The following is a 25176-nucleotide window of genomic DNA, read 5'->3' on the forward strand; positions in this document are numbered from 1 at the left end:
TGAAATTCCACGTGAACAGCTGAAAAACCAGCTTTTGGAATGTAACCCCTTGGTAGTCGAGGATGGAACCGTTAATTTCTAAGGCACGCCCGTGCCCCCCCCCCCCGCCCCACATCACTGTACAGGCACTCTGAAATGACATCTGTTCTATTTGTTTTCTAAACAGATAATAATTTTGAAAAGGAAATATTTTCATCAACACTGGAATACTGTGGAATTTTTAATCTTGATCATTGGAATTGTTGATATCCTTTGTGTATACTTCGTCAAATTGAGACCAGACAACATAATTCTCATTCAGTTTACAGTAATAATAGGCTATTTAAGACTCATTCGATTTGTTCCTCTCATTAAGGTAAATCTTCACGTTTGACAATGCTGGGTCTTTTGTGCGTACTGTTTGGTAAAGGTGTTAAGAAGCCCGCACTGTTTTGAGATAAGCCAGGGAAGGCACCCTCTCTCTGCCCCGCTGCCCCACTCCCCACCGCCCTGGAACCCTCTCTCTGCCCGGGAGGGGGTCTGCTGGGTTCCTGTCTTACCTCCTTCAGGTCAGTGCCCCCATCTCTGCCTCCTCCCGAGGAGGCCTTTCCTGAGCCCCAGGAAGAAAGGTGCCCGCCCTCTGTACCCCTGGCTTCCCGCCCCCTGTGTCAGCTTACCCTTTCCCCACTGCGTGCTCCCCTTTCCCCTGCGTGTTCAGCGCACCGTCCTCAGGTAGCCTCTTTGTTCCTGTCGTGACGTCACCCTGCAGCTCTAGACCGAGGACTGACCTGCAGTGAGCACTTCATAAAGATCTGTTGAGTGCATGAATGAAAATCCGGGTTCCCTCTGAAGCAGGGTAGAACCAGAAACAAGTTCTCCAAGTTTTAGTAAAATTGGCTCGCAAAGCCTCACCTGTGCAGAGGCATAGAACTGTTTCCTTGCCCTGGCCGGTTGGCTTCGTTGGTTGGAGCATCGTCCCACACACCAAAAAGTCTGTGGGTTCAGTTTCCGGTCAGGACATGTGCCTGGGTTGTGGGTTCAATCCCTAGTCAGGGCACGTACAGGAGGAGGCAACCAATCAATGTTTCTCTCTCTCACTCCCTTCTTCTCTCTCTAAAAAATCAAGGAACATAGCCTTGGGTGAGGATTTTTAAAATTTTTTTTCCTATCACCCAAACTCCTACAGCATAATCCCTGTGGAATTTAGTTTTACTGTGGCCTTCAAACTCCTCAAAAACAGCCATTCCTTCTTTCCCCGGCTCTGGTTTCAGGCTCTGAGGGTAGACTGCCAGATGTTCGGTTTCTCCTCTTCAGCCTTCTCTCCCTCTCTTTCCAACGGGGTGGCCTCCTACAAGCGTTTAACTTAGGGGCTGTAGATGATTTCACTCGCCACCCCATTTTCCTGGGTCGTTTGATTCTCGTTACATCAACTAACCCAATTAGTGTGTATTAAAGTTATAGAAGGTAAATATTTTCGAAGAAGTTGCCGTAAACCCTGAGGGCAAAAGGTAAACATCAGAATCCTCCGTGGAGTCCCCGTTTTCAGAAATGCTCAGTGGTTATCTTAACGGGAGAATTATTTAAATGCCCAGACTTGGGTGTGTAGATGTTCTTTGGGTTCCTTCTCCGAGTCTGTGTGAATGTGACCAGACTTCAGTGGGCATGAGAGATGTGGAGCTACGGCACGGATCTGTGTACACAATATTGACATGAGGGGTAATTTTGATTCCTTGTCGTTTTTGCCTCATGAGCTGAGATTGGAGCTGAGTGCTCACGTAAGGCGTAACCCTGCCGCCATACACACCCCTCCAGAAATCAGAAATGTGGCTAGGTCTCACTGTGGAAGACGGAAGCTTCCTTAGGTAATCAGGTTTTGGAAAGAGATCTTATGCGGATGAATAGGAAATAATTATTTTGGAAGTAACACTTTGAGGAAACTCTCTCTGAGTGACATAGGTTTAAATGAGAGTGTCTCATTGTGGGCGTGGACTTGACTTGAGAGTGTGAACCCCATTGCCTCTTCCTCCCAGCCCATTGACGAATCTCAGTGAAGCATAGTCAAGGAATTCGTATAATCAATGTCATCGCCATTAGCTTATTTTATTGAGCACTTCTGGTGATCTAGGAACCCGGTACATTATCTAATGAAACCATCCCAGTAGCCCTAGGAGGTGGGTGTCACCCCTGTGTCAAGTTTGTTAGGTACTTTCCAAAGAAGCACCTCTGTCTGTATGGGGGAGCCTGAAAAGATACTGGAGACTTTAAGAGGTCGGACCCTCTCAGGAACAGCTCGGGGGTATCAGGGCGTCGTGGAGCACAACTTGAAGAAATCCTCTTCGAGGCGTCCCCTTCCGTGCAGAGTGTCACGACCAAAACAGCAGCTAACCACACCTCCCCCTTCTCCGCCCCTGTGAGTCCTGCGCTGGGGCTGGGGTGCTCCTTCCCTGGTCCCCTCTCCCTCCCCTGTGACCTGGCTCCCCAGCGCCCGCCCTGCGCTGCCCGGGACTCTGTCTCAGCGGCTGCCTGCCCTGCTCCACTGGAATTCTGCTGCCTAGGTGTTGTTGCCCTCGCTGTACAGAGGAGGGCACCGGGTCCCCAAAGTCGCCGCGCAACTGGGCACACGGTTACAGAGTCACAGAGATGGCATCTGAACCCAGGAAAGTTCCTGTTTAAAAATCTCAGTCTCCTCAGTCACTATCTTCTCCTGTCTCCACTTGCGATTCAAGAAACTTGGCGCTAAGAAGCATCCTCGGTACCCCAAGCTCCCTGTCTTATACGGGAAGAACCTGAGCTGCAGATATGATTTCTTCCATTAGTAACTGTCACCCAGGTTATGGGACCCCCTCTTGTCTCCTGAAATCGAGGGGTATGGAAAACGGGGTCAGGTCCCCATCACAGCTCCAGAGCAAGTCCCTCACCGAGCTTTCGTTTCTTTAAAGAGCCAGCGGCTCTCAACTCTGTGAGCGCTGTCACCTGAAGGGCTTGTTAACCACGCCCTGTCCCCCCCAGCCCCACCCCCGGAATTCCCGTCCTGCGGGTCTGGAGCGGAGAGCGGGGGCCTGCATTTCTAAGGCGCCTCTGGGTGGCGCTGTTTTTGGCCCGGAGACCGCACGTAGAGAGCTCCGCCTTAGACGGTGCTTTTCCCTCTCCGTTGCTGCAGATAATCATCCCGCTGCTGATAAACATTGCCGACGTGCAGATCAAAAAGCGCCTCAGCTTGATGTACAGCATCACCAAAGGCTACGTCAAAAGTCAAGAGGACGCCAAATTTTTAGTGAAACAAATTTCTGGCCGAGGATCAATATATCAGGTAAGAGACAAGCACCGTTCCTTTGGCAAAACAAAAACAAAAACAAATAGTTTGTAAACTAGATGAGGTTTCTACGACTGTACTTTTCCCCTCGGAAAATGCACTTGCTATCACAAATTAATGTTTTCCCTAACTTCTTACAGAAACTATATGAAATTTTGGACACCAACAAACGAGATGCCATCAGAGAGCTAGGTAGGTTGTTGGAGAATCTGATTTCCTGGAGTCACACCTTGTGTGTGTGTTACCTGCCACTGAGGCAGCTCTGACTCCTGGGGACCCTACGATGAGTGACGTCCACAGTGTCCCGTCCTCAGCAGCTCTGCTGGGCTCCCGGGCACTCCTCCCTGCGGCTGCTTTTACAGAGACAGTCCATCTCGTATTTGGTCCCCTCCTCTCCTGGTGCCTTCTGCTTTCTTCCAGCATGATTCTTTCCCAGAGAACTCCCGCTACTCACGGCAAGCCCCAAGCAGGACAGCGTCTGTTTTGGCATGACTGCCCCCAGCAAAGCTTCAGGCTTCATTTGCTCTGGCACCCACCGTCCTGTCATTGAACCCAAGAAAGACCAGTTCATGCTTTCATTCAATTGCGCGAACATCCGTGCACCCATCCAACCAGCACTTACCGAACACGTGTGACGGGCCCGGTGTGCAAAGCGTGCAGGGCCTAGAGGAGGGTGTGAGCATAGCGGTAGGTGGCTGCAGAGAGGGAGAGGAGCCCTGGCACCTGCTGTGGGAGCACAGAGGGGAGAGTGAGGGGAGTGGGAGATGGATTCAGGAGACAGGCTCAGATTCCTTAAGGTCGTAGGAAAAACACATGTGAAAGTTGCCTTTGTGTGACAAAGGGTGGTTTGGTCTGGTCTGGTTTTCCTTTGTTTGCAAGGATGCTCAGGGGTATGAACCTGTGAGGGGCGTCATTTTCTGAGCACCCACAGTCACCCTGCTTGAGCTGAAGCACACAGCAGGGGCCCCGGCATCTTACACAAAGCGTCTTGGGCCTGCTTTCCTCTGAAGGGGGCTGTGGGCCAGGCTTCCAGGGTCTGGTAGGAAGTCTGGAATGGAGTGGGCCCTTAGTAGACGGAAATTATTATACAAGAAAGAAAGTAAAGCCACTTTGCATTTGTAACCACACTATAAGCTGCCATGTGGATTAATAAGGATCATACTTTCCAAATCAAAATAGAAATAACATTGTCCAATGAATGGAATTTCAACTATGGAGACTCTAAGTCAGAACACTTGGGCCCTGACTCAGAAAATCCAGGGCCCATTGCTGCCTTTACATGTAGACAGACTTTGATTGCTGTGCTTTGAAAGATTAGGGGCCTGGGAGCCGCTCTCTGATGTTACGTTTTAGATTTTTTAGATGTTTTAGATTAGTGTGAAATATTACAAAGTTTCCTTGACCCAGTCCTGCACGGGAATGTCTCTTCCCACATGGTTACTGCAACGGATTATTGGATGCTGGTTGTGCCAGGAATGTGCTAGCAGCTCTATTTATAGACATTGTCGCATTCACTGCTCATAACTACTCTGTGAGGCAAACACTGTTGCCGTCTTCATGTACGGATGATGGAACTGAGGCTTAGGGAGGTCGGACTACCTGAGGTCACATGGCTGGTAAGCGGTGAGTTAGACAGAGCTCAGGCCTCAGACAGCTCCTGACACCAGAACCTGCTCTGGCCCCTCCTACCCTTCATGTCGCTGCTCACGGCAGTTGAAGGGGTGGCTTGGGCACCTTCCAGGAGTCCAGCATTGTGCCGAACATTTGGATCACAAGGACTGGAGGGTCCCAGTGTTAGCTTTGAATCCAGCCCCGCCCATGACTTCTCAGGCCCCGCCCACGACTTCTCAGGCCCCACCCACGACTTCACAGGCTCCTGAAAGCGGAAACGACACGGGGTTGGGTCTCCGACAGACCCACCAGCTGAAGTCCAGGGACTCTCTGATCCGGCCATGTATTGGTCTGCCCACCCAAAATTACGTAATTCCTCTAACGCTGTAGTTTATATAAAGTTGTACGTGGAGAGTGAGGCCAGTCAAGTAGGGACGCTGCAGTGGAATGGGTTTCCTCCCGGAGCTACTGTACTTTGCCGTGTATGATGCACACGCGCTCCTTATGGGCATTGTGCACAGGAGTATTACAGCCATTATCATACCCACGGTATGCGGTCCTCATACCCATGTAGAATGCACATCCTTACTTTTCCCTCGAAAATTCAGGCAGAAAACTGCGCATTATACACAGCAAAATACGGTAGGTCACCGTGCCACCGGCGCTGGGCAGAGAGCGGTGTTCCCCTGGCTGGTGGGGCGAGCTCGTCGTTTCCAGTTCTCCCACTACAGAGTGGAGAGGACACTAACTCTGGTCCCACGGCCTCCCACGTTCCGCATGAAACAGGAACGGAAGGGTTCAAAGCACCAGCCCTTTGGACGTCGCAGCCCGTTGTACAAGTGCGGGTCGCTGTCGCGGCCACTGCACCGGGGGCTGACCGAGGGTGTCGCCTGCTCCAGGGCTCATAGAGCACGAGGGGCGTGATGTCGTTATCGCTCTGAAGACCAGGCAGGCCATCCAGACGGTGATCACCAAGTCTCTGAAGCACCTCTCCTTCCTCTGGTCCAGGGGCATCATCGATAAGCACGAGGGCGTGGAGATGAACAAGGTAGTGAAGCCACGTTTTCTGTTGCTCGATTCCCTCAACCAGGCGCCCCCCAGCCTGCCCTGCTGCTCTAGCGACCTCGTGTCCACCTCTCGTGTGCCTGCAGCCTTTGTCACTGCCAGGGCCACCAGCCCGGGGGCCGCCTGGTGCACCTCAGGTCCAAACAACTTGGTTGCAAGTGAGACACCGGCCTGAGCTGGGTTCAGCCCAGAAGTGGGGTCGGGAGACTTAGTGTAAGGACACAGAGAGCCTTGCAGAGCCCACGGGAGCCAGGCCAGGTGGCCAGGCCTGGGGAAGGGCCTTGTGTGAGGACCGAGCCACCTGGCCTCTGTGGCGTCTTCTTTTGGCTCCCTCTGCAAACTCTAGATTTTTCTGCTTCTCTCTCCTCTGGTGGGCCGTGGCCTGCCCAGTCCCCCCAGCTGTGGCCGGGGGGTGGGGAGTCACACAATGTTAGCATGGTGGGGAGGGGCCCACCCGGTGTCCTGGTGGGGTCTGGGAGGGGGCTTTTCTAAGGGGAGAGGAGCAGGGGAGACCACCTAGTCAGTCAGCTGATAAATGAACTTTTGGAAAATTATAAATGCATCTGTGAAAAAACTAGGAACATATGCCAGAGGAAAAAATGTTGAATTCTAGCACTCCACACACTTACCATCTGGACTGTGTGTTTGTGCCAGTAAGATTGTTCTTTCTCTCTGACACAGGGGCTGTCTGCTTCCGAGCGTAAAGCAGAAAAGTGGAGGTTCTGGTCTGTGTTGTCCACTGATGAGTGCTTCTGGGTGTCACAGGCTTTTTCTGGCCATGGATAGCTCCCAGCCACCACCACCAAGCCCTGGGCTTCTGGACAATCGCTGGACAGAGTGCCCCCTAGTGGCCCCAGCGGGGAAGTGGGGGTGGGACAGACCAGCTCTCTCCTTCGTGGCTCTGTCTCTTCAGTGTCTTCAGCGTCCTGGCAAAGGACCCAACGGGTGACACAATTTCCCCTTCGTGTCTGTGAGAGGGAAGGAAGGGCCACTTTAGGGTGTTCTTCAAGTTATACCTCTACACATTTTGTGTTTTGTATTTTTGCACTTATCGCTTTGAAGGCTTTGAAGGCTTAATACTCATAAATAAATAATAACCCTTACGAGGAGAGAGACTTATTGTTTCCTATTGGTCTGTTTAGAAAGCTTGTGGGTAAACAGTCATTCCATAGCTAGTGATTAAGTGCCTACTGGTTGTCAGATTGTCAGCCAAGGAGATATAATTATTGATCCCAGGGCATAAGGTAGCAGGTAAATTTATTTGATTTAATTAAGTAAATATGTATTGGATACTTACTGTGGCGCTCAGGATAACTAATGAATACAATACTGACCCCAAAGTTCACGGGGTCACTTAGGCATTTGTTCATCCAATCAGCTAAAGTTATGTAGTGCGCAGCGTGAAACACGTACGTAAAAATGAGACCACTACAATGCAGTGAGTCCCGCAAGGGAGACCTGTAGGAGGTGCCGTGGGACTCAGACAGACAAGTGGTCATCTCCTACCTGCTGACGGAAGCCAGAGGAGGCTTCTCAGAGTCCACAAGACTGGAAGTATCCTCCAAAATTAGAAGGCTTTGAAGAAGCAAACCATACACATAAAAAAAAAATCGAGAGAACGTGGCATTAAATCACAGAGTAACCAACTATGAAGTTTAGACAATTTGAGAGTAAGACGGGAGAATAATGTATGTGTTAACTGGGGTGTAAGATGACAAGTTGAATTTGGGATAATAAGTCAGTGAAAATAGTAATAAGGGGAGAACATGGACCAAAAAAGTTAGAGGACAATTTAAATGGGGTGGAGAAAGCTCTGAGTCAAAAATCAAGGTTAGATTTGCGTAACAGTTGTTTATTTAGATTTCCTTAGTTTTAACCTAATACTCCTTTTTCCGTTATAGGATCTGATTACCATCATTTCGATCGTTCATTTTTAGGTACTTCTTTCCAAAATAAAGATGCTGGACAGCTTCCCCATGGCCATCCCGCCCCCTACGCCTGACAACTACCTCCATAAGATTGTGTGGCTGGAGAACAAAGAGGTTCTCATTAAGTTCTTCAAGGTAAACCTTCTGCCTTCTCTTCTGGCTCAGGCATGATGGTCATTGCTTTTCATGTTTCCCACTCCTTAATGCAAAATTAACAACAGCAACCAAAGAAAACTAAAGCAAGAATCCCGTAATGGCCAGCAAAGGGTAAGTCAAAATGGAGGCCCAGCAAAAACATTTCATCTTGATCCTAAAAGGCAGATTTTGTTTTTGTTTTTGCTTTCACAACGGATTATCTGTTTGGGATGAGCTATCTCTGTTACCTGCTTATTACTAGTCCCATCTTATTTTGTGCCGTAGAATTCTGGACTTCCAGAGGCACGCTCTGGAAAAGACTTGTTAGAGCACATGTGAATGGCCGTGCAGGCCAGGAAGACAACATGGAAGTAAAACCGCTGGGTGTGGCGTGGCAGGGGGCGGCGAAGGCTGTTGTGTACTCAAGAGGTCACGCGTGGTCTGAGGCAACCGGGTGTTGCTGTTGGAATGTGGGCTCCTCCAACAAATGCGTACTGACTATCTTCTATGTGCCAGGGACTAGCTGAGGCTTGGGGGTGTGGCAGTGAGCAAAATAAATGAAGTCCCTGCTGTCAGGGACTGTATATTATATGGCTGGGGATGGATACCAACCGTACCAACACATACATAAATGCTGTGTAGAAAAGGAAGATGGTTGGGGCAGCTATTTTATATGAAGTGGTCAGGGAAGACTGCTCTAGAAGATGACATTTGCAAAGAAATCTGAAGGACACGAGGACCAAGTCATGTGGAAGGGGAAGAACTCTCCAGGCAGGTGCAATGCCCTGAGGTGGAGTGCACTTGGAGGGCTCAAGGAGGCCGCGAGGGGCTGGCAGGGGCAGGGATAGAGGGAGGAGGCGAGGCGGGAGCTGCTGGACAGACCCTGAGGTTGCAGAACTTCACAGGCCGTTGCAAGGACTCGGGCGTTTTGTCTGAATTAAATGGGAACCAGCTGGAAGGTTTGGAACAGAGAGGTGACATGATCTAACACGTTTCATAAGGACCATTGACTGCCGTGTTGAGAAGAGGCTGCGAGGGGTCAAGGGCAAGCCAGGGAGACTAGTAGGAGGCAGTTACAGTGAGGGAGGCAAGAGGTAATGGCAGTTCGGACTTGCAGAAGTGGAGGGAAGCAATCAGACTCTGGATGCTTTCGAGAGAGCTGATAGACGCTGACAGAGTGAGTGTGCAAGGGAGGGAGCACAGCGTCTAGATCTTTAGTCTGCATAGAATGGAATTACCATTTAATTAGATGGGGAAGAGAAGATTTACATGATGGTGGTGGGGCAAGAGTTTGGTTCCGAATACGTTATATTTGGGAAAACTACTAGAGACCCAAGTGTGGAGTAGGCGGTTGAAGGGATGACTTGATCCCAGGTGGGAGGCCAAATTGGGGGCAGACACTTTGGAGCTGTCAGCACAGAGGGCATATCTAAAGGCTCGAGACTTGAGAAAACTTAGGGAATTATTATGGGCATCCAAATATTGAGTCCTGGGCTACCCAGCATTTAGGAGTGGGGAGATAAGGAAGAATTAGCAAAAGGAACTGAAGCTAGAAAAAGAGATCAGATTTGTGGTTACCAAAAGAGGGAGGCAGAGGAGGCTGGGAGAATTGGCGGAAGGTGGGCAAAAGGTACAAGCTTCCAAGTTAGAAGATAGTAAGTGCTGAGGATGCGGTGTACACAGCATGGCAGCTGTGGTTAACCCCAATGCACAGGGTATTTGAACGTTGCTAAGAGAGTAGATCCGAAAAGTTCTCATCACCTGTTGACATCTCTGTTCGATTTTTGGAACCAAGAAAACTCTGTGAGAAAGAATGGCACGTGCTTTACCACACATGTGCTTGTACTGTGTCTTGTGTGTGATCCAGGCAGGTAGACACATGTGAGGCATCTGTTTGACCGTCATGAGGACACGTTCCCTGGTCCCCAGTCACCGTGGGCTCTCCAGAGCTGGGACCGTCTGGTTCCCTATGTGCCATTGCTAGTGTTTTCTTCATGCCAGAAGTGTTTGAAATTCTCTTTGGAAATTGGTACTAGCGAGTGCTAACTGTTTTACTATTAACACATTTCCCTCTACCTAAAAGTTCTTACATTCCTTCTGATTTTTAAAAGAAACTCGAATATGGTTGTGAGTCCCTAAAACGATCGTGAACCCAGGGCACCGTGCCTACGGGGGCTCCATGGAGGACTGAGCCCTGGTGTCTGCCGCTCCCTGCCTGGGACGCACTGAGTCCCTGAGCCATGCCAGGTCCCTGCTTACTTCGAACGGGCATTCTGTTTGCGTCCGGGCCTTTGCGTGCACCGAGCGCTCCACCCTGGATGGTCTTCAGCTCATCGAGTCTTGGCTACCTGTAACTCTTCCAGGAGGCCTCAGCTTAGCTGTTCCTTCCTCTGTAAAGTCCTCCCTGGACACCCAAGACACAGTCCTGTGGCCTTTCTGGGTTTTTCCAGAATATCCTGTCTCGGTCTCTTTTATCAGAATTATCACACTTTACTGTAAACATCTACCCAACCTAGCATTTATTGGGTGTTTTTATCAGTCATTGTGCTGGGTGCTAATCACAAGTTCTATAGTTTTTTTATTTTTTAAGATTTTATTTATTTATTTTTTTGAGAGAGGGGAAGGAAGGGAGAAAGAGAAGGGGGAAAACATCAATGTGGGTAAGAATCATCAATATGTTTCCTCTCACATGCGTCCCGACCTGGGACCAAACCTGCAACCCAGGCATGTGTCCTGACCAGGAATCGAACCAGCGACCTTCTGTCCTATGGTACCATGTCCAACCAACTGAGCTACAGTCAGGGCCACAAAGTCTATAGTTTGCTTGCTTGTCCCTAAAGGATAATGAGGCATATCAGTATGTTATTACACTTCATTAACAAACCAAAGAGTCTATCTTTTTTTCATGCTACTGAAAAGCCATTTTTTGCTTTCAAATCTTACTTCTACTTAGAAAAGTAGACTGTGAACCTTTCATGTTGATTTTTTTCCTCTCACCTTTTCCCTTTCTTTCAGGAAAGGGCCAAACTCGCCTATTTTGACTACGGGGATGTCATTTGTAGAGAAGGCGAAATGCCACAAGGAATCTACTTAATCATTTCAGGAATGGCGATTGTAAGGAACCATTTATTCTTTACTTAAAACGCATTTGAACTGTGTAGTCATAACATAAGGAGAAATTGAGGAACCAAGAAAGTTTCAAAATTTTAACATGATCTCTTGTCCGAGGGAAACCGTTTCGGAGTGAACCCTGCGGCTGAGAGATGGCGCTGGACCCAGTATCTGGGAGGTGCTCCTTGTTGAACACAATGCTTGCGTAGTCACTACTCATCCTTCCCTACGGCGCTGGGAGGGAGCAGGCTCTTCCATGATGTTCCACTAAGGAGCCCAGTACTCGGCGTGGCTGAGCCCCTGACCTAGAGAAAAGCAGTCAGGACCGCAGTGGCCCATCCCCTTGGAGGTCAAAGTAGGATGAGGATGGAAAATACCACCTTTCATCTGACGGATGGGAGGCTTGTGGGGGACCGGAGAAAGATGGCAGTAGAGGGGCAGGGACAGGAATCCCTGAGAATCCACAGGCTAGTAGCCCCATGGGAGAGCCCCAGCTCCCAACCCACGTCCTTTCCAGATCAGGTGCGGTTCCAAGTGACAAACCTTATTGCGAAGTAAATAATGTATTTGGCTCTCTGTTTTTCCAAGTGGGTATTTCAGACCTTAAAGCCACCCAAGTTGATCAGGGAAGTCAGCTGTTATGATAAGCCTGTTATAATGCAGACACGCGCACGTAGTAAGCTCCTGGCACTGTCGAAGTCGAGCACATGTTGCTTCCGTGCTGCCACGCAGCGGGCTCCGCGCCGTCTCGGCACAGAGTTGGCAAAACAGACAAAGGTCCCTGCCTCCTTATAGAGTTCCTTTTCTAGTAGATGCATGGAAGGACATGGGCCACGGAACAAAATACGTGAGTTAAGTAGGTAGTACGTTAGAGGTGATGGACAGATGAGGAGGCTGGTTATAATTTTTGAAATCACGGTCAAGAATGGCAACAGGTCGTGACATTTAATCCTTACGACAGCCTTATCTTTCAAGGCAACCAGTGTGCCCAGAGCAATTCACGTGTCCTTCAAGGGCCCATCGTGAGAGTCCAGGCGGGCTTCAAGCCCAGGGGGTCTGTCCCCAGTCTCCGTGTCTGTGTCCTTAGACACTACATTATGCTGCTCTCGTCCGAATCCACGTGCTGAGCTGCTGCGCTGAGCTCCCGTCGGGGTCCGTGGCAGAGACACACCGCCACCAGTGCTTGTTAGATGTGTCAAGTCAAACTCTCAAAAGCTGCCACACACGCGTTCCTCGGGGGAGTTTTCCTGCCACGACGAGACTGAGGCTCCTTAAAATACAAGTCCAGGGAGACTGTGGCTGAAGATGTTACAGGAGTGTTCTGTACGAGCCAAAACAAACCACCAAATTCAGCGGCGTGGTCTGTCACCTCACTGCCCCGTGGGCCGGAAGTCCTGTGGGCTCAGCTGGGTGTCCTGAGACGCTTCCGTGGGGTCTCACGAGGCCAGAGTCAAAGGGTCCACACGGCAGGGTTCCCTTCCGGAAAGAAACCGGGTGCCAACTCCGTTTCCAGCTCCACTGGGGCTGTTGGTGGCATCCAGTTCCTTCCAGCGGTGGGACAGGTGTCCCTGCGTCTTTGCAGCTGTCCCCTGGGAGCCAGCTTCGGCTCCCAGGGCTCCTCCTGGGCCCTTACACACGTGCACGCACGCACGCACGCCTCACGTCCTCCCGTCTCTCCGAGGAGCTCCGCTTCCTTCCCCACTGCAGAAGGCCCTTCTGACTTCGGTGGGCTCACCAGGATCATCCAGAGTCAGCCCTTTGAGACCAGGTGACTGGGAACCTGGATGCCACCTGCAAGATCCTTTCACAGCAGCACCTAGGCTCAGGAGCGATGGGAGAGCACAGGGTGGTCGCGGAGGGGCTTCTTTAGAACGCTGCCCACGCCTGCTCAGCGGGCCTTTGAGTGAACGGCATTCGGGATGAAATGTGAAACGTGCAAGCCCTTCGGAAGCATGAAGGCCTGGAAAAGCCTGAATGGGAACCTCCAGGAGAGGGTGTGCTTTTCACAGTGACTTCTTCGGGGGCCCTCAGTTCCCTGTTTTTCCTGTGTCCCGAACGATAGTCTTCCTCTTCGATGTTTGCAGCTAAGCTTTCTGGAAAATTCTGTCGTCTTTCTGACTGATTCCTGCAGCTTCCTCCTGAAGTCTGAGACCTCTCTTTCCCCCACCCATGCCTGCCAGTCCCTTTCCTGAGGGAACTCAGCCCTCTGTGTTCACCCTAAACCCTTTCTCTTTCGTCAGCTCCTGGCAACCATTCTTACGCCTCTTAAAGGGGAACAAGGCTTTTAGTGAGGTCATGGCTTGGTTGGGAGGCTTATGAGTTCATGATGTCTGATTTATGCATTCGTGCAATCACTACTTCTGGCGGGGGTTTGCCCAAGGAAGGCTTGTTAGCCGAAAGCTGTGACGCTGAGGACTGGAAGCCATCCGTGCCTCAGAGAGTTGCGATGTGAAAGCAACGGCGACTTCTGCGAGGCCTGATTCCCACGGGACAGGATTCACAGAGCACCTTTTCCTTCCCCTGGAAACGTCGCCAGCGGTCAGCTCGGGGGTGTCTCACGTTGCGTTTCCCCCTGCAGCTGCACAGTCCCCCTCCTTCCTTCGGCATCAGCCACACCCTGCAGGCAGACAGGACGTCCCAGACCATGTTCACTGAGTACTGCACCTGCGGGGACGTCATCGGGGAGCTGAGCTGCCTGCTGAAGCGTGAGATCGAGTGCACCGCCATCTGCGAAACGATCCTACAGGTGGGGCCCCGGGTCTGTGTGCGTCGTGGGTCATTAGCGCCTCCTCAAGGACGTGAGCAACGGTGGTGTGTTTCCCTCCTTGGGGCTCTGGTGTATTCTTCAGGCACCGAGCAGCGACTGCCGAGGCAGACCCAGTGTCTGGCATCCCGGCTGCGGGGCCCGGAGCGAGGTGTTTTTAGGCCCTGTGGGTCTTTGCGTCCTTGTTCATGAAAGAGGGGTTCATCTAACTTCTGATGTCATGAAGATTAGGGAAAATACCCGTCTGAAGTGCCTGGCGCTCAGCAAACGGCCCGCATTACAGAAGCGGCATTCTCAAAGATTGCCTGTTTTCAAGTCCCCTTTCTTCCGTTTCTCACGTGCTGTGCAGGATGCCATCTATTCAACAAGTCAGCAACCCGATAGTCCACTAGCTGTGGGGGCCTGCAAACGGAAACCGGCCCGAGTTCCTGCTGACGGAGAGTTCTCAAGCTCTTGGGACCCCCAGAGGGGGCGGGCGGGACCAGAGTGTGCTGGGGGGGGTGTTTGCACGGAGGGAGTGCGGCCCTGTGCGTTTTGCACCGCCTCCTTTCTGGAAGAGGCGAGAAGGCACACATTTGGTCACGGGGCTGGGCCGAACTCACTGAGGTTCGTGGAGTGTGACTTCTGAAAGCACGGTCTCCCTGACTCCGGGCAGCAGTCGCCTCTGGAAACGAAGAGTAGACGGTAGACAGCCCACGTTCCCCGCTGTGGCGGTGAAAGGAGGCAGGTTATGGGCTTAGGGAGCTCCCGAATCCTGGGCCCGGGAGCCCTGTCCGCATCACAGCCATGGATGAGTGCTGGTTTTCCCGGCCTGTCAGCAGGTCCGTAGCTTTCATTGGGCGGCCGCTTGTGCTCCCTTGCACACGACAGACAGCCTCTCCAACAATACCATGCTTTTGAATGGCGGGGCCTCGTACTTACACGGGAGGTGATGCTTTTCTGCGAGGCGCGGTGCAGGGTAAGCCTGCAGGCGTCTCGCGTCCTGTGGGTCCCGGGTCTCCGTTCCGAAGCCAGCCCGCCGCGCGGCCCTTGTGGTTGCAGGCCTGCTTCATCTCCCTGGAGGACTTGTATGAAGGCTTCGATGTCTTCTGGCCATTCCTGGAGTACAAGATCTGGCTGAAGCTCGCTCTCATGATCGCCCACCAGTATTGCGAATCGGCTCTGCTCAACGAGGTAAGTTCCGTGATGAACGTACACCAACGAACTTTCATTCACGGCGCTTCTTTTTACAAAACACACTTCGTATTTTGGGGGACAAAGGCAGAAAGGAAGGTCGTGCTGGCTCTTTTTTTTTAAGATTTTATTTATTTATTTTTAGAGAGGGAAGGGAAGGAGAAAGAGAGAGAGAGAGAAACATCAATGTGCGGTTGCTGGGGGTCATGGCCTGCAACCCAGGCATGTACCCTGACTGGGAATCGAACCTGCGACACTTTGGTTCGCAGCCCGTGCTCAATCCACTGAGCTTTGCCAGCCAGGGCGTGCCAGTTCTTCTAAACTCAGATTCCAGAATGTATTTGCCTGTGTGTTTGTTTATTCTAATTAAAGTAACCCGAGCCCCTGTGCTGGTTTGCTGGCCCGCCCTGACAAAGCACCACTTGTGCCCTGAGCCTGAGCGGCTAGAGCAACAGAGGTTTGTTGTCTCCTGGTTCCTGGGGCTGGGAACCCGAGACTGAGGTCTGGGCAGGGTTGCTCCCTCCTGAGGGCTGTGGGAGGACCGGCCGGGGCCTGCCTCCTCGGCCTGTAGGTACGTCTTCATCTTCCCACGGAGTTCTCCCTCGGTGCTTGTCTGTGTCTGAATTGCCCTTTTGTGTAAAAACTCCAGTCATGTTGGATTTGGGGGCCGCCCCCCTCCAGTGGGACCTCATCTTACCCCTCAGCAGTTGTGTCTGCAACAACCCCACCTTCAAACCAGGCCACGCCCGGAGGTCCCTGGGGTTAGGGCGTCAACGGAGGAATTGCAGGGGGACCCAGTTCACCCCATCACAGCTCCCTTCCAGCTCTGACGTCTTTGGTTCGGAGCCTCGAAGTGCGCCTCCAACTGGTGGCCTTGCTGTATTTGATTTGGCTTTTCGTCCCGTTTGTCCTCTCGCTCCGCTGGATGAGTGCTCGCTGCGGGGCAAAACCTGTGTGTCTTTGACTCTGGTTCTTGTGCGAAGGGAAATCCCGGAGGCCCAGCTCGCTGGCTGGCCTGCTGCGGCCACGTGGGGCTCACGCAGGCCCCCACGCCAGCCTGGGCCACCCTGGCCGGGACCGTGCCACAGACACGGCACGATTCTGGGTTCAGAATCTCGGTGGACGGAACTCTCGGTAAACTCTCCACCTTGGTCCGCAGGCTCCTACGCCTTTTGACACCTTCAAAGAACTCAGCCAAATTGCAAGTTTTCTTTCTTCTGGGTACCACGTAGCGTTGGGTACGATTTGTAGGAAAAACGTAATTTCATTGTAGGACTTAACGTTCGAAAAGTGCGTGTCGCTCAACGCGGCGTACGTGGAGACATTGTCCAGCTGTAACGAGATGACTATCAACTACGCCATCATGAAGCTGGTGATTGTCGTGTACGGCAGTGTCATTGACACAAACACGGAGGTGTCGTATCTGGCACCTTGCATCCTACCCAAAACCTGTGAGCAGGTGAGGAGGGCCCTTTCTACGGAGTCACGTGTGTTCCACGGGGCCCCATAGTGACTCTGTAACTCACCCGACCCCCTGAAAAACCTGCAGTTCTCACCTGCCCTTCACACCAGGGTCGGAAGGCGCGCAGGGCTTCCGTGTGCTGGTGTGCGGGCTGTGCGGGCACTAGGGTGTGACCGAGGGGCAAGTGGGGGCCGGAGTGGCCTGCTCTCTGCTTGCCACGCCGCGTGCCCTGGTGTGGGGCCGTGCCTCCCCAGAGGAAGGATGCCCGGGGCGTGCCTTTCCTAGTTCCCACCAAGGCAATGACACCGTGGGCCCGCGTGGTTCTGGACGTATCTGTGCTGATGGATTGATAGGGGAGCGCAGTCGGGGCCAGGTCACTTTGTGGCCACACTGGGGGCTGTGGGCACAACTGGGCAACAGGCCCTGGGCCTCGCTCACGTCTCTGTAACAAAGGGGAGGTGTGAACACCGAGCAAGTGATGGGGGGCCTGAGATGAGCAGAAGCAGGGTCCCTCGTAGGCCACCCGCTGATGGATCATGGAGTGGGGGGGCAGGAGGCCTGAGAAGAACTGACGAGCTCTAATCTGGTAGCGGGGCTCCCTGCCCCCGCTTTGGGGAGGCACTTTCTGCCCGGTCAGCCTGGGAAGGCATCCATTTCATGAAAGTCTGTGTCCTGGAAACAGTGGCAAACCTCCTAAAAAGTACATTTGCCTCATTTTTAACATCTTTATTTTGTGCCTCTCGACAATTCAGAAGATGAAGGCAATGTGTGTGTGTGGTTTTTAAAGATTTTATTTATTTACTTTTAGAGAAGGAAGGGAGGGAGAAAGAGAGAGAGAAACATCAATGTGCAGTTGCTGGAGGTCATGGCCTGCAATGCAGGCATGTGCCCTGACTGGGAATCGAACCTGCAATGCTTTGGTTTGCAGCCCGAGCTCAATCCACTGAGCTATGCCAGCCAGGGCTGTTTTTTTTTTTTTTTAAATGGAAAATGAAAACCTCTTTAGCTTCGAAAGAAGGGGAGTGAGTGGGGGGCCCCAGGAGAGTGCCCACGGCAGAGGTTGTGGAGGCACCAGGGTGTGGGGGCAGGCATCCTCGGACTGAGGGCCTGACCCCTGTGCCCACAGGGTGCGTGAGCACCGGCCAGCTGCCTCTGGACATTCAGGGGCCGCATTAGTAAGGTGAGGACAGTAGCAGCAGTGACCCCGTAAGGTTGTTGGGAGGGTTAAATCAGGTAGCATGCGGTATCTAGAAATGACAGTCACTGCCACTTGTCTGCTGCTTGCGTTCTGGGAGGGCAGGTGTTGTGGGAAAAAAACACCAAGAAAAGAGGGCCCTCCTGCCCTGGTGGGGGAGCAGGTGGGGCCCTGAGCCCCTGGATGTCTGTGTGGGAGTCAAGGTAACTTGGTGGCGGCTGGGATTCTGCTTTAAACCAGGAATGTCCAGTCCGGTCACAAGTCAGGTGCCGAAAATCCCTCCCTGGTGTCTGTCTGTGAGCAAGAGCTAACTCGCTGGGACCAGGCTTTCCAAAGCAACGTTAACGAGGCTGTGCAGTGAGGAAGACAGAGCTTCCTTAGGCTGGGGGCCCAGGTCCAGGTTTGGGCCAATCCCTCTTATGCTTCGGGAAGGTTAGGAAGCGGCCAGCTTGGAGACCAAGGGTGTGCATCTGACTGATTTGGACTTTTCTCCTTTAGGTTCAGGGAACGTCAGATTTAAGCAAGCTTCTGGTTGTCCAAGGATCTCAGCCTGTCAAAGGTAGTCACTCCAAGGTCATGGATAAGGAGGGGGCCTTTAGTGGTAGGAAAACCATTGGGAAGGAATTTAGGTACACGTAAAATTCAGTCAGTCTGAAGAAAATGGTTTGAGGGCATCGTGTGGGCTGACCACTAATCCCCATTCTCGGGCCCACCCTGAGGGCCACCTGGCCTCTGGGAGGTCACGTATCAGAGAGTTCCAGGTGGTCTCTTCCGCTCTGTAACCTTCCCCTGTACCCTTGCTAGGGAGGGCGGGGCAGCTTCTACCTGTGACTCCGTTCCTGCCCTTGTAGGCTGGAGCCATGCCTCCGCAGGATGGGGCGGAGCGGGAATGGGGAGGGGACAGACTCCCACGGTGGGCCCAGGCGTGGGCAGCTGGCTTGCTCCCACCACCCCAAGGGACAGTGGAGCCCGACCCAAACCACGGGCGATGCCACAACTCAGAGGACTTGCTGTGAGGTGCACTTCGATGGTCACTAAGCAGTCGCAGTCCCTGAATGTGTATGAGCGCCCAGCTGCGCACAGCGCAGTGCTGAGCAGCTCGCGAGGAAGACGTGATGGGAAGGCCTTGCTCCGGAGCAGAAGCACCAAAGGTCTTTCCTTCAGCGCTCGGCAGCCCTGCCTCACGGAGCCCGTTGGCACTGTTCCCCCAGCTGCCCCGGTGCCAAAGCCCTTGCCCTGGACTTACTCCTCTAATTAGCACCATCCCCAGTGGTTCCAATGCGTGTGGCCTGCTGGCTTAGTCATGATGCAGTTCTTAATGAACGGTTCATTAGGGGTGGACAGCGTCCATGATTTCAAATCGTGTGCCTAAAGTGACATTTCATTAAGAGCTTACGTCTCATTAGTTCTCATTTGCATAATCATTACAAAATGCGGCCCCATTGTGTGCTGGGCACCAGGCCGAGCACTCGTTGGTGAGCGAGCCAGACGGGGCGCCGCCCTTGTGGTGGGGAGACAGACGCTCAGTGTGTGATTTCAAGTCTCCCCTAGAAGCGAGTCCAACTCAGACGTGCTGGGGGCTCGCTTCCCCGGCCCGTTCTGGGGTTGTACGCAGCAGCGTCTGAGCTGGCGGAGCGCCCTCTGCTGCGGGGTCCCCATCCAAGCTGAGCTGACCGCTGTCCCACCTTCACGGGCTCTTTGGGTCTGCCCCCGTGCCGCTCCGTGGTGCTCGTGGGCACAGCCGTGCGGCAAGCCCCGGACAGCTGAGGGCCGTGAGTCGGAGGCCTTAAGTGGAAACAGGGGACAGGACCCGCTCCTGCTGGGTCTGGAGGCCCCCCCCCGCTTCCCCGGGGACTCCAGAGACGCGGAGGGAAATGCGGCGCTCTGTGTGGACCGGATCCAGGCCACATGTTGGATTTGACCCACATGCGTGTTTCCTTTTACAATTTTAAAATTAGTTGTGGAGTAGAAACATTTTTTAAAAATCCAGATTTTGAACTTTTCTCGAAAAAAATCAGAAAGTCCGCCAACACTTGGTCCTCACTGCTGTAAGTGGCAACACTCAGAGCCGAGCACCCGCGGGTCGCCCCGGCCGCAGCACCGCTGCCTCTCCTCGCAGGCCCAGCCCCCTGCGACCACGCCGCCGCCCTGCCTGCTGGCCCTCCAGTCGCTCAGTCCTGTCCTGGACTTCCCGGGTCCCATTCACCAACCTCCCTGCGGGGAGAAAGTCAGGAGCCTGCTTGAGTGGGAAGGGAAGACCTACAGGGAGAAAGCAAATTGATAACTTCAAAACATTCCGCCACTTTGATTCTGAAACTCCTAACTTGTTTTTCCGTTTGGTGCATGTTTTCGAATAGGCACAGTCAACACCAGTCCTCACATGACGAACAGAGAGTATAACTGGAAGAGAAAAGAGGAGGTAATGAACTTGACACTTGGATTAGATGTTTTTCTTATTGTGAATACTAAACTACCAAGCTGAAATACACCGTGAAGTCACGTAGCAAAATGTGGCGGTGATAAGAGACTATTAGTGGCAACTCACTGATTTGGAAAAATGAGGACCAAGTTCACCTGAATTACTCAAAAATTAAAATTGCAGAATAGTTTTCAAAGATGTCATTTTGCCCCACTTCCCCTCTCTCCCCCTTTCCTTCCACCTTTCCCCCTGCCCCTGATGTTTACTTTAAAAGCAGGGACCTCTGGGATTAGGGTTGGGGAGGGTCCCTAGCATCTAAGTCTCCCAGGTCCCCCACTGGAGTCTGCATGCCCCATGCATGTGCAGGGCAGTCGCGGACCCAGGGTGCTGGGGGCACCTTCCTAGAAAGTCAATTTTCCTTGGTGATCTTTGAAGGAAAACGTTAACTCATTTAACTGCCAGGTTATTGAAAACATTTTATATGAAAACAAACATTTTAGAGCAGGATGACAAATTTGCATGGATTTTTAAGATAAAACAGGAGGCCCCAGAACACTTTGCTATGGAGTCACTTCCGCTTGGCCCCCAATGTCTTTTCCTGCTTTCCTCGGCCATCGGGGCTGCTCTAGAGAAGTTTCAGACATGCTGGGAGCTGTGCCTGGAGCTGGCCTGGGCGAGGGCTGGTCGCCTTGGGCTGGAGGCCAGTCCAGTGGGAGGGAGGTAGCCTGAAGGGCACATCGCTCAGGGGTCTCTGTGAGGCACCCCAGCGGAGCGCACTGGGGCCCGAGCCCACTGCTGAGTGGGGAAGAGGGCACTCTGACCGAGTAGCTGGGCACCCAGCAGAGGCTGAAGACGACCAGGCAGCTGTAACGGTGCCATGGACAGGCTTTGGGGGTAATAAGCACCCTCCTTCCCCTTCTTGCCCAGGGACCCCAACTATGCCCTCTGAATATGGTGTGCTTGAAGCCCACGGCACCCCCAGCCTGGGCCCGCCACGGTCATTTCTGACAACCCAGGTGGTCTGCGGTGTCTGTCTTGGGGGAAGGAAAGTGGCATTGTCCAAACTTAGGGCAAATGGTCCCTTTAAACAAAGTGACTCAGTTCTTTTTAGTCATCTTCTTGTTTCCTCTAGAAACCCTATGTCGTAAATGGGAAACGGACTTGGGAGTCAAGTAACTGGGTTTCTCGCTTGCCTCTGTTTTTTCCAGGCTCCATTATTTTTAAAAATTCTCCTTCCAACTTAGGAAAGACGTTCCCAGTTACTCTGTGATCAGTTACAGAGTTAACTAGAATCTAGTTCTCCTACCAATTCTCTTTTCCTTAAGAGACAGACTGCCTGAATTGAATGAACGTAGCATCTCTTTAAAGCTGACAGTGGGCGGCATGGAGATGCACAGTTATTTACTGACACTGTATGGCTCCAAGTCCTTAACATGTGAGATCTTTTAGAGGGAATGTTCCAGATCATAAAATGGAAACTTTTCCTAAGTTTTCTGGTTGTACTTGTTTTTTTTTTCTCAAATGCCCTTAGTCTAATATTTTACTTTTGCCTTTCTTTTCTAGTCGGAAGCTGGACTCCATTATAGAAAACGATAATAACGGTGCTTACTGTGATAAGTGAAGTCAGTCAGGTTCAAGACCAAGCCAGCATCCTGGCTCAAGGGCTGAAGGATTATCTGATGAGAAGTTTACTTAGAAGCTGCTGAAACGGTTCACTGCTGCATTTATTTTATAAGCAGTCGGTGGGCTGCTACAAAAGTTCCCGTTTGGAGTAGCTGCATGATACCTGAGCGGTTTAAAAATTCCTCAGGATGAGGTAGCCCCAGACTCATGGCCTGCCAAGTGAAACGCTGCATGCAGCTGACAGCAAGTCACAGTAGAACACAGGTTGTTAAGAGCACCATACAATATATTGTCATCTAAAGCATAGAACCTATAATTTTGATTTGTGATATTGGTAGAATTAGTGCCCTGCTAACATTTTCTAAAGTTACTCCCTTCCTCCCCAATTCAGTAACTACTGAAAAAAAAAAAAAAATGGAACGATGTCCCATAATCTCAGTTACTGAAAGCAAAGCTGAGAAGTTAACAGGCTTACATTCCATAGTACACTGTTTGATACTCTTTTTGTTTTATTTTTAAAAGTCAAATAAAGTTGAATTTTATGCTGTGTTTACCAGAATCCATTGTTTCCCTACAACAAAACTTTGGAGGAACGCAAGACCCTCTGCTCTAGGGAAAACCACAAGAGGAGGAGGAACAAGGGAGAAAGCCCTGCCTGTTTATGAAGGACCTCCCGGGCACCCAGCATGTGGGGCAGTGTGTTTCGGAGTGGCTGCGGAGTGAGTGCCCGTGTGTCAGTCATGCTGGGTGTGGCTGCACATTCCAGAAACCCCGTGTGGCTTCGTTCTGCTGCTCTAACCAGAGGCCTGGAAACAGGCAGACCCGGACTGGCTCAGCGGCTTGTGGAGCAATCACAGCTGCAGGGTGTGCGCGGCCTCCCCCTCCTGCGTCCTCGGCCGGTAACTTGGATTCTCAGGCTGGAGTGACCTTCATCGGTAACCCCAGGCGTTCTGCAGGCGTTCCAGTTGGACACGCTGCTTTCTCCACCGAGGTTTTGCCTTTTCCTCAGGAAGGGACCCCACCCAGGGCAGCTCTGTCACGTGCCCACACCTAGCACCTTAAGGTGAATTTTATCCGGTGCCTCCCCTTGCCGACCTCCATACGACCCGGGTGTCGTTAGTAAAGCAGGGGAAATGGGTACTGGGCGCGGTGCCCGCTGTGCCAGGCATCACGGTCACTTGGGTGTTACGAGTGCGGACTTCCGGCCACTGATAGACGCAGTCTCTGGGGTGGGCCCTGGGCTCTGCATTGTAACACGTCCCTCCCGTGCTTTAGTGCATTTGAAGCTTGAGAGCCGCAGTACAGGGACTGAAGTAGCAGGAAACAGGTGTCTGCCCTCCAGTCTCCCACGGGAGGGAGGCCCATCACCCTGCGCTGGAAACAACTCCAGGCCGATCCCGCGTGCGTGTCCACTAGGATGCTTTCGGCTGCAGGGACCAGGAAGCCCAACCCGGAAAGGCCTCAATGCTACATACAGGGATATTTTATGTTGTGGAAGTCACGAGGTAGGACAGTTTGCAGCCCGTAGACTCAGTGAAGTTGATCAGAATTTTTTTCCTCTCCGCTCTGCTGTTGACCTTTAGTCCCCTTCCTTGGCTGGCTCCCCACCCCCAGCAGCAGTCGGCACCTTGTGTTTTCTTGTTCACATTCAATACGGGACTAAAAAGAAGGGTTTCCAGTTACTTTCAAGAGCGAGAAAGGCTTCTGCTAGAAACTCCCATGATCCTCTGTTTTTCTCCTCCCGGAGAACTGAACCAATCACTGTAAAAGCAGGTGGTGATGACCTTTCACCCAGTTAATGTGCCATTTAAGCGAGAACCAGCTGTGTTTCCTGAAGTCGCATTGCCCCAAAGGGGTAGGGCCCAATGGAGTAAGTCACTAAGGCCAGTGCACTGCACCCAAACTGGCCTCTTGACCTGGTCATTTAGACACAGTCATTCTGGCTCCTTACCCCTTCCCCGAGCTTCTCAATGCAAATTCCTACCCTTAGGTTAGAGGTTGGAGGTGAAACCAGGTCTGTGGCTAGTCCACACAAGAGCCGCAGTTAATCACTTTCCTCATCTTCTAAGACTGATTAGTAGCCAGAGCAGGTGCTGCTGCTTTGAAAAGCCACCTGGACTGCCTCTCAAATTCCCAAGGCTTCTCTCAGCCATCACAGCCACAAATTAATTCACTTGCAGTTAACCAATCTTTGCACACACATGCACTTTACTTTCTGTGAAAACTGAATGCAACACTTCTCAACAGGGGGTGTCTACTCTCCATTGCCCAAGTGTGTTAAAATATACTTAGGATCACTTCTACCCGGAAATACAGTCATCATGTACTATTTTATAATTGGAAAAGTACTCATTCAACAAGCCTCCTGGCTGCTTGGTAGCACAGCGAGAACTCAATTTGAGGGCACAAAAACCCCTTTCCTTTGAACCTTTAAAGCGTTTTTATGTTGCCATCGATGTGAGTAGCGTGGATACAGGCAAACAAAACAACAAGGGTTGGCACCCGAGTGAGGGGTGGGGAGGGGCAATCATCTGTTGGGGGAAAGTTGATGAATTCCATTTTGATTTTGCTCATTCAGTGGCCAAGATCCTGGCAGTAAAGACTCAAGTGTGAATAATTAATGTTGGCGGTTCAGACGTTAAACTGTCACTATGATGAGGACGTCACTATGACGTGGCCGACGGGTGGCAGAAGAGAACAGCAAAGGACGTAACAGGTAGGTGACTGGAGACGGAGCCAGGGGTTCGTCAGAGAGATGCTTTCGGGGCCAGAGAGCGTTCGTTCGTTGAGGACAAACACACTGTGACCTGGAGAGAGCAGGAAGCCAGCCTTGGCCGGTCCGTGTCAGACAAGCGTTCCCCAGGATCCGGTGAGAACTTGGGGTGTTTACCTCTGTTCTCACCTTTATAGTGTCAGCCACCTTGTCAAGGAAACGAAAGACCTAACGGCTTCTCCAACACCTGGCACCAGGGGTCAGGGCTTACGGCATTTTACTCAATAACAACACGGAGGGCTGCCTGCAAGAGGCTGTGCCAGGTGTGCGGCACTTCTCTCTACACCTGGGGTGGACTAGCGCTGCAGGAGTCCGAGAGACCACGAGTCTGGAGTACAAAGCACGCGTGTACCGTTAGGCTCAAGACTCATATCCTGAAGCTCCGCAATCCCATTAAGGCACTTGGAGAGCTTGTGACAGCAGGAGTCACACACTCAAGGGGCTGCAGGACCCAGGCAGGTGCCACAGTGCAGTCACGTGAGGTCAGCTGCGCCTGCCTGTTCGTCATCAGACATTTCCAGTCTCTGCCTTCAGCGAAAAGCATTGATGCCACGCCCATCGGGGAAACCTCTGCCCTCAGGACACGAGGCTGAGGGCTGCAAAATGTGACAACAGAGTTCTCTGA

General features: G+C 52.0%; 1 protein-coding gene and 1 long non-coding RNA gene across 2 annotated transcripts in view; both read left to right on the forward strand.

Moving 5' to 3' along the window:
• SLC9C2 (solute carrier family 9 member C2 (putative)) overlaps positions 1 to 18804 on the forward strand; it is a 47726-nt gene extending 28922 nt beyond the window's left edge. Inside the window, exons 16-25 of the mRNA XM_036015902.1 lie at positions 167 to 355; positions 3140 to 3289; positions 3433 to 3484; positions 5803 to 5951; positions 7906 to 8031; positions 11047 to 11145; positions 13721 to 13888; positions 14948 to 15079; positions 16353 to 16538; positions 18235 to 18804. Of these exons, the coding sequence (XP_035871795.1) occupies positions 167 to 355; positions 3140 to 3289; positions 3433 to 3484; positions 5803 to 5951; positions 7906 to 8031; positions 11047 to 11145; positions 13721 to 13888; positions 14948 to 15079; positions 16353 to 16538; positions 18235 to 18375 (1392 nt within the window). The 3' untranslated portion in view covers positions 18376 to 18804. The remainder of the gene's footprint in view (positions 1 to 166; positions 356 to 3139; positions 3290 to 3432; positions 3485 to 5802; positions 5952 to 7905; positions 8032 to 11046; positions 11146 to 13720; positions 13889 to 14947; positions 15080 to 16352; positions 16539 to 18234) is intronic.
• A 1088-nt stretch (positions 18805 to 19892) lies between these two features.
• Positions 19893 to 22419, forward strand: LOC118498253. Its single transcript, XR_004900780.1, has 2 exons — positions 19893 to 20155; positions 21719 to 22419. It is a non-coding gene; the product is annotated as an uncharacterized LOC118498253 (long non-coding RNA).
• Positions 22420 to 25176: the final 2757 nt, after the last annotated feature.

Source organism: Phyllostomus discolor, chromosome 14 (assembly GCF_004126475.2).
Source record: "Phyllostomus discolor isolate MPI-MPIP mPhyDis1 chromosome 14, mPhyDis1.pri.v3, whole genome shotgun sequence".
Lineage (NCBI taxonomy): Eukaryota > Metazoa > Chordata > Mammalia > Chiroptera > Phyllostomidae > Phyllostomus > Phyllostomus discolor.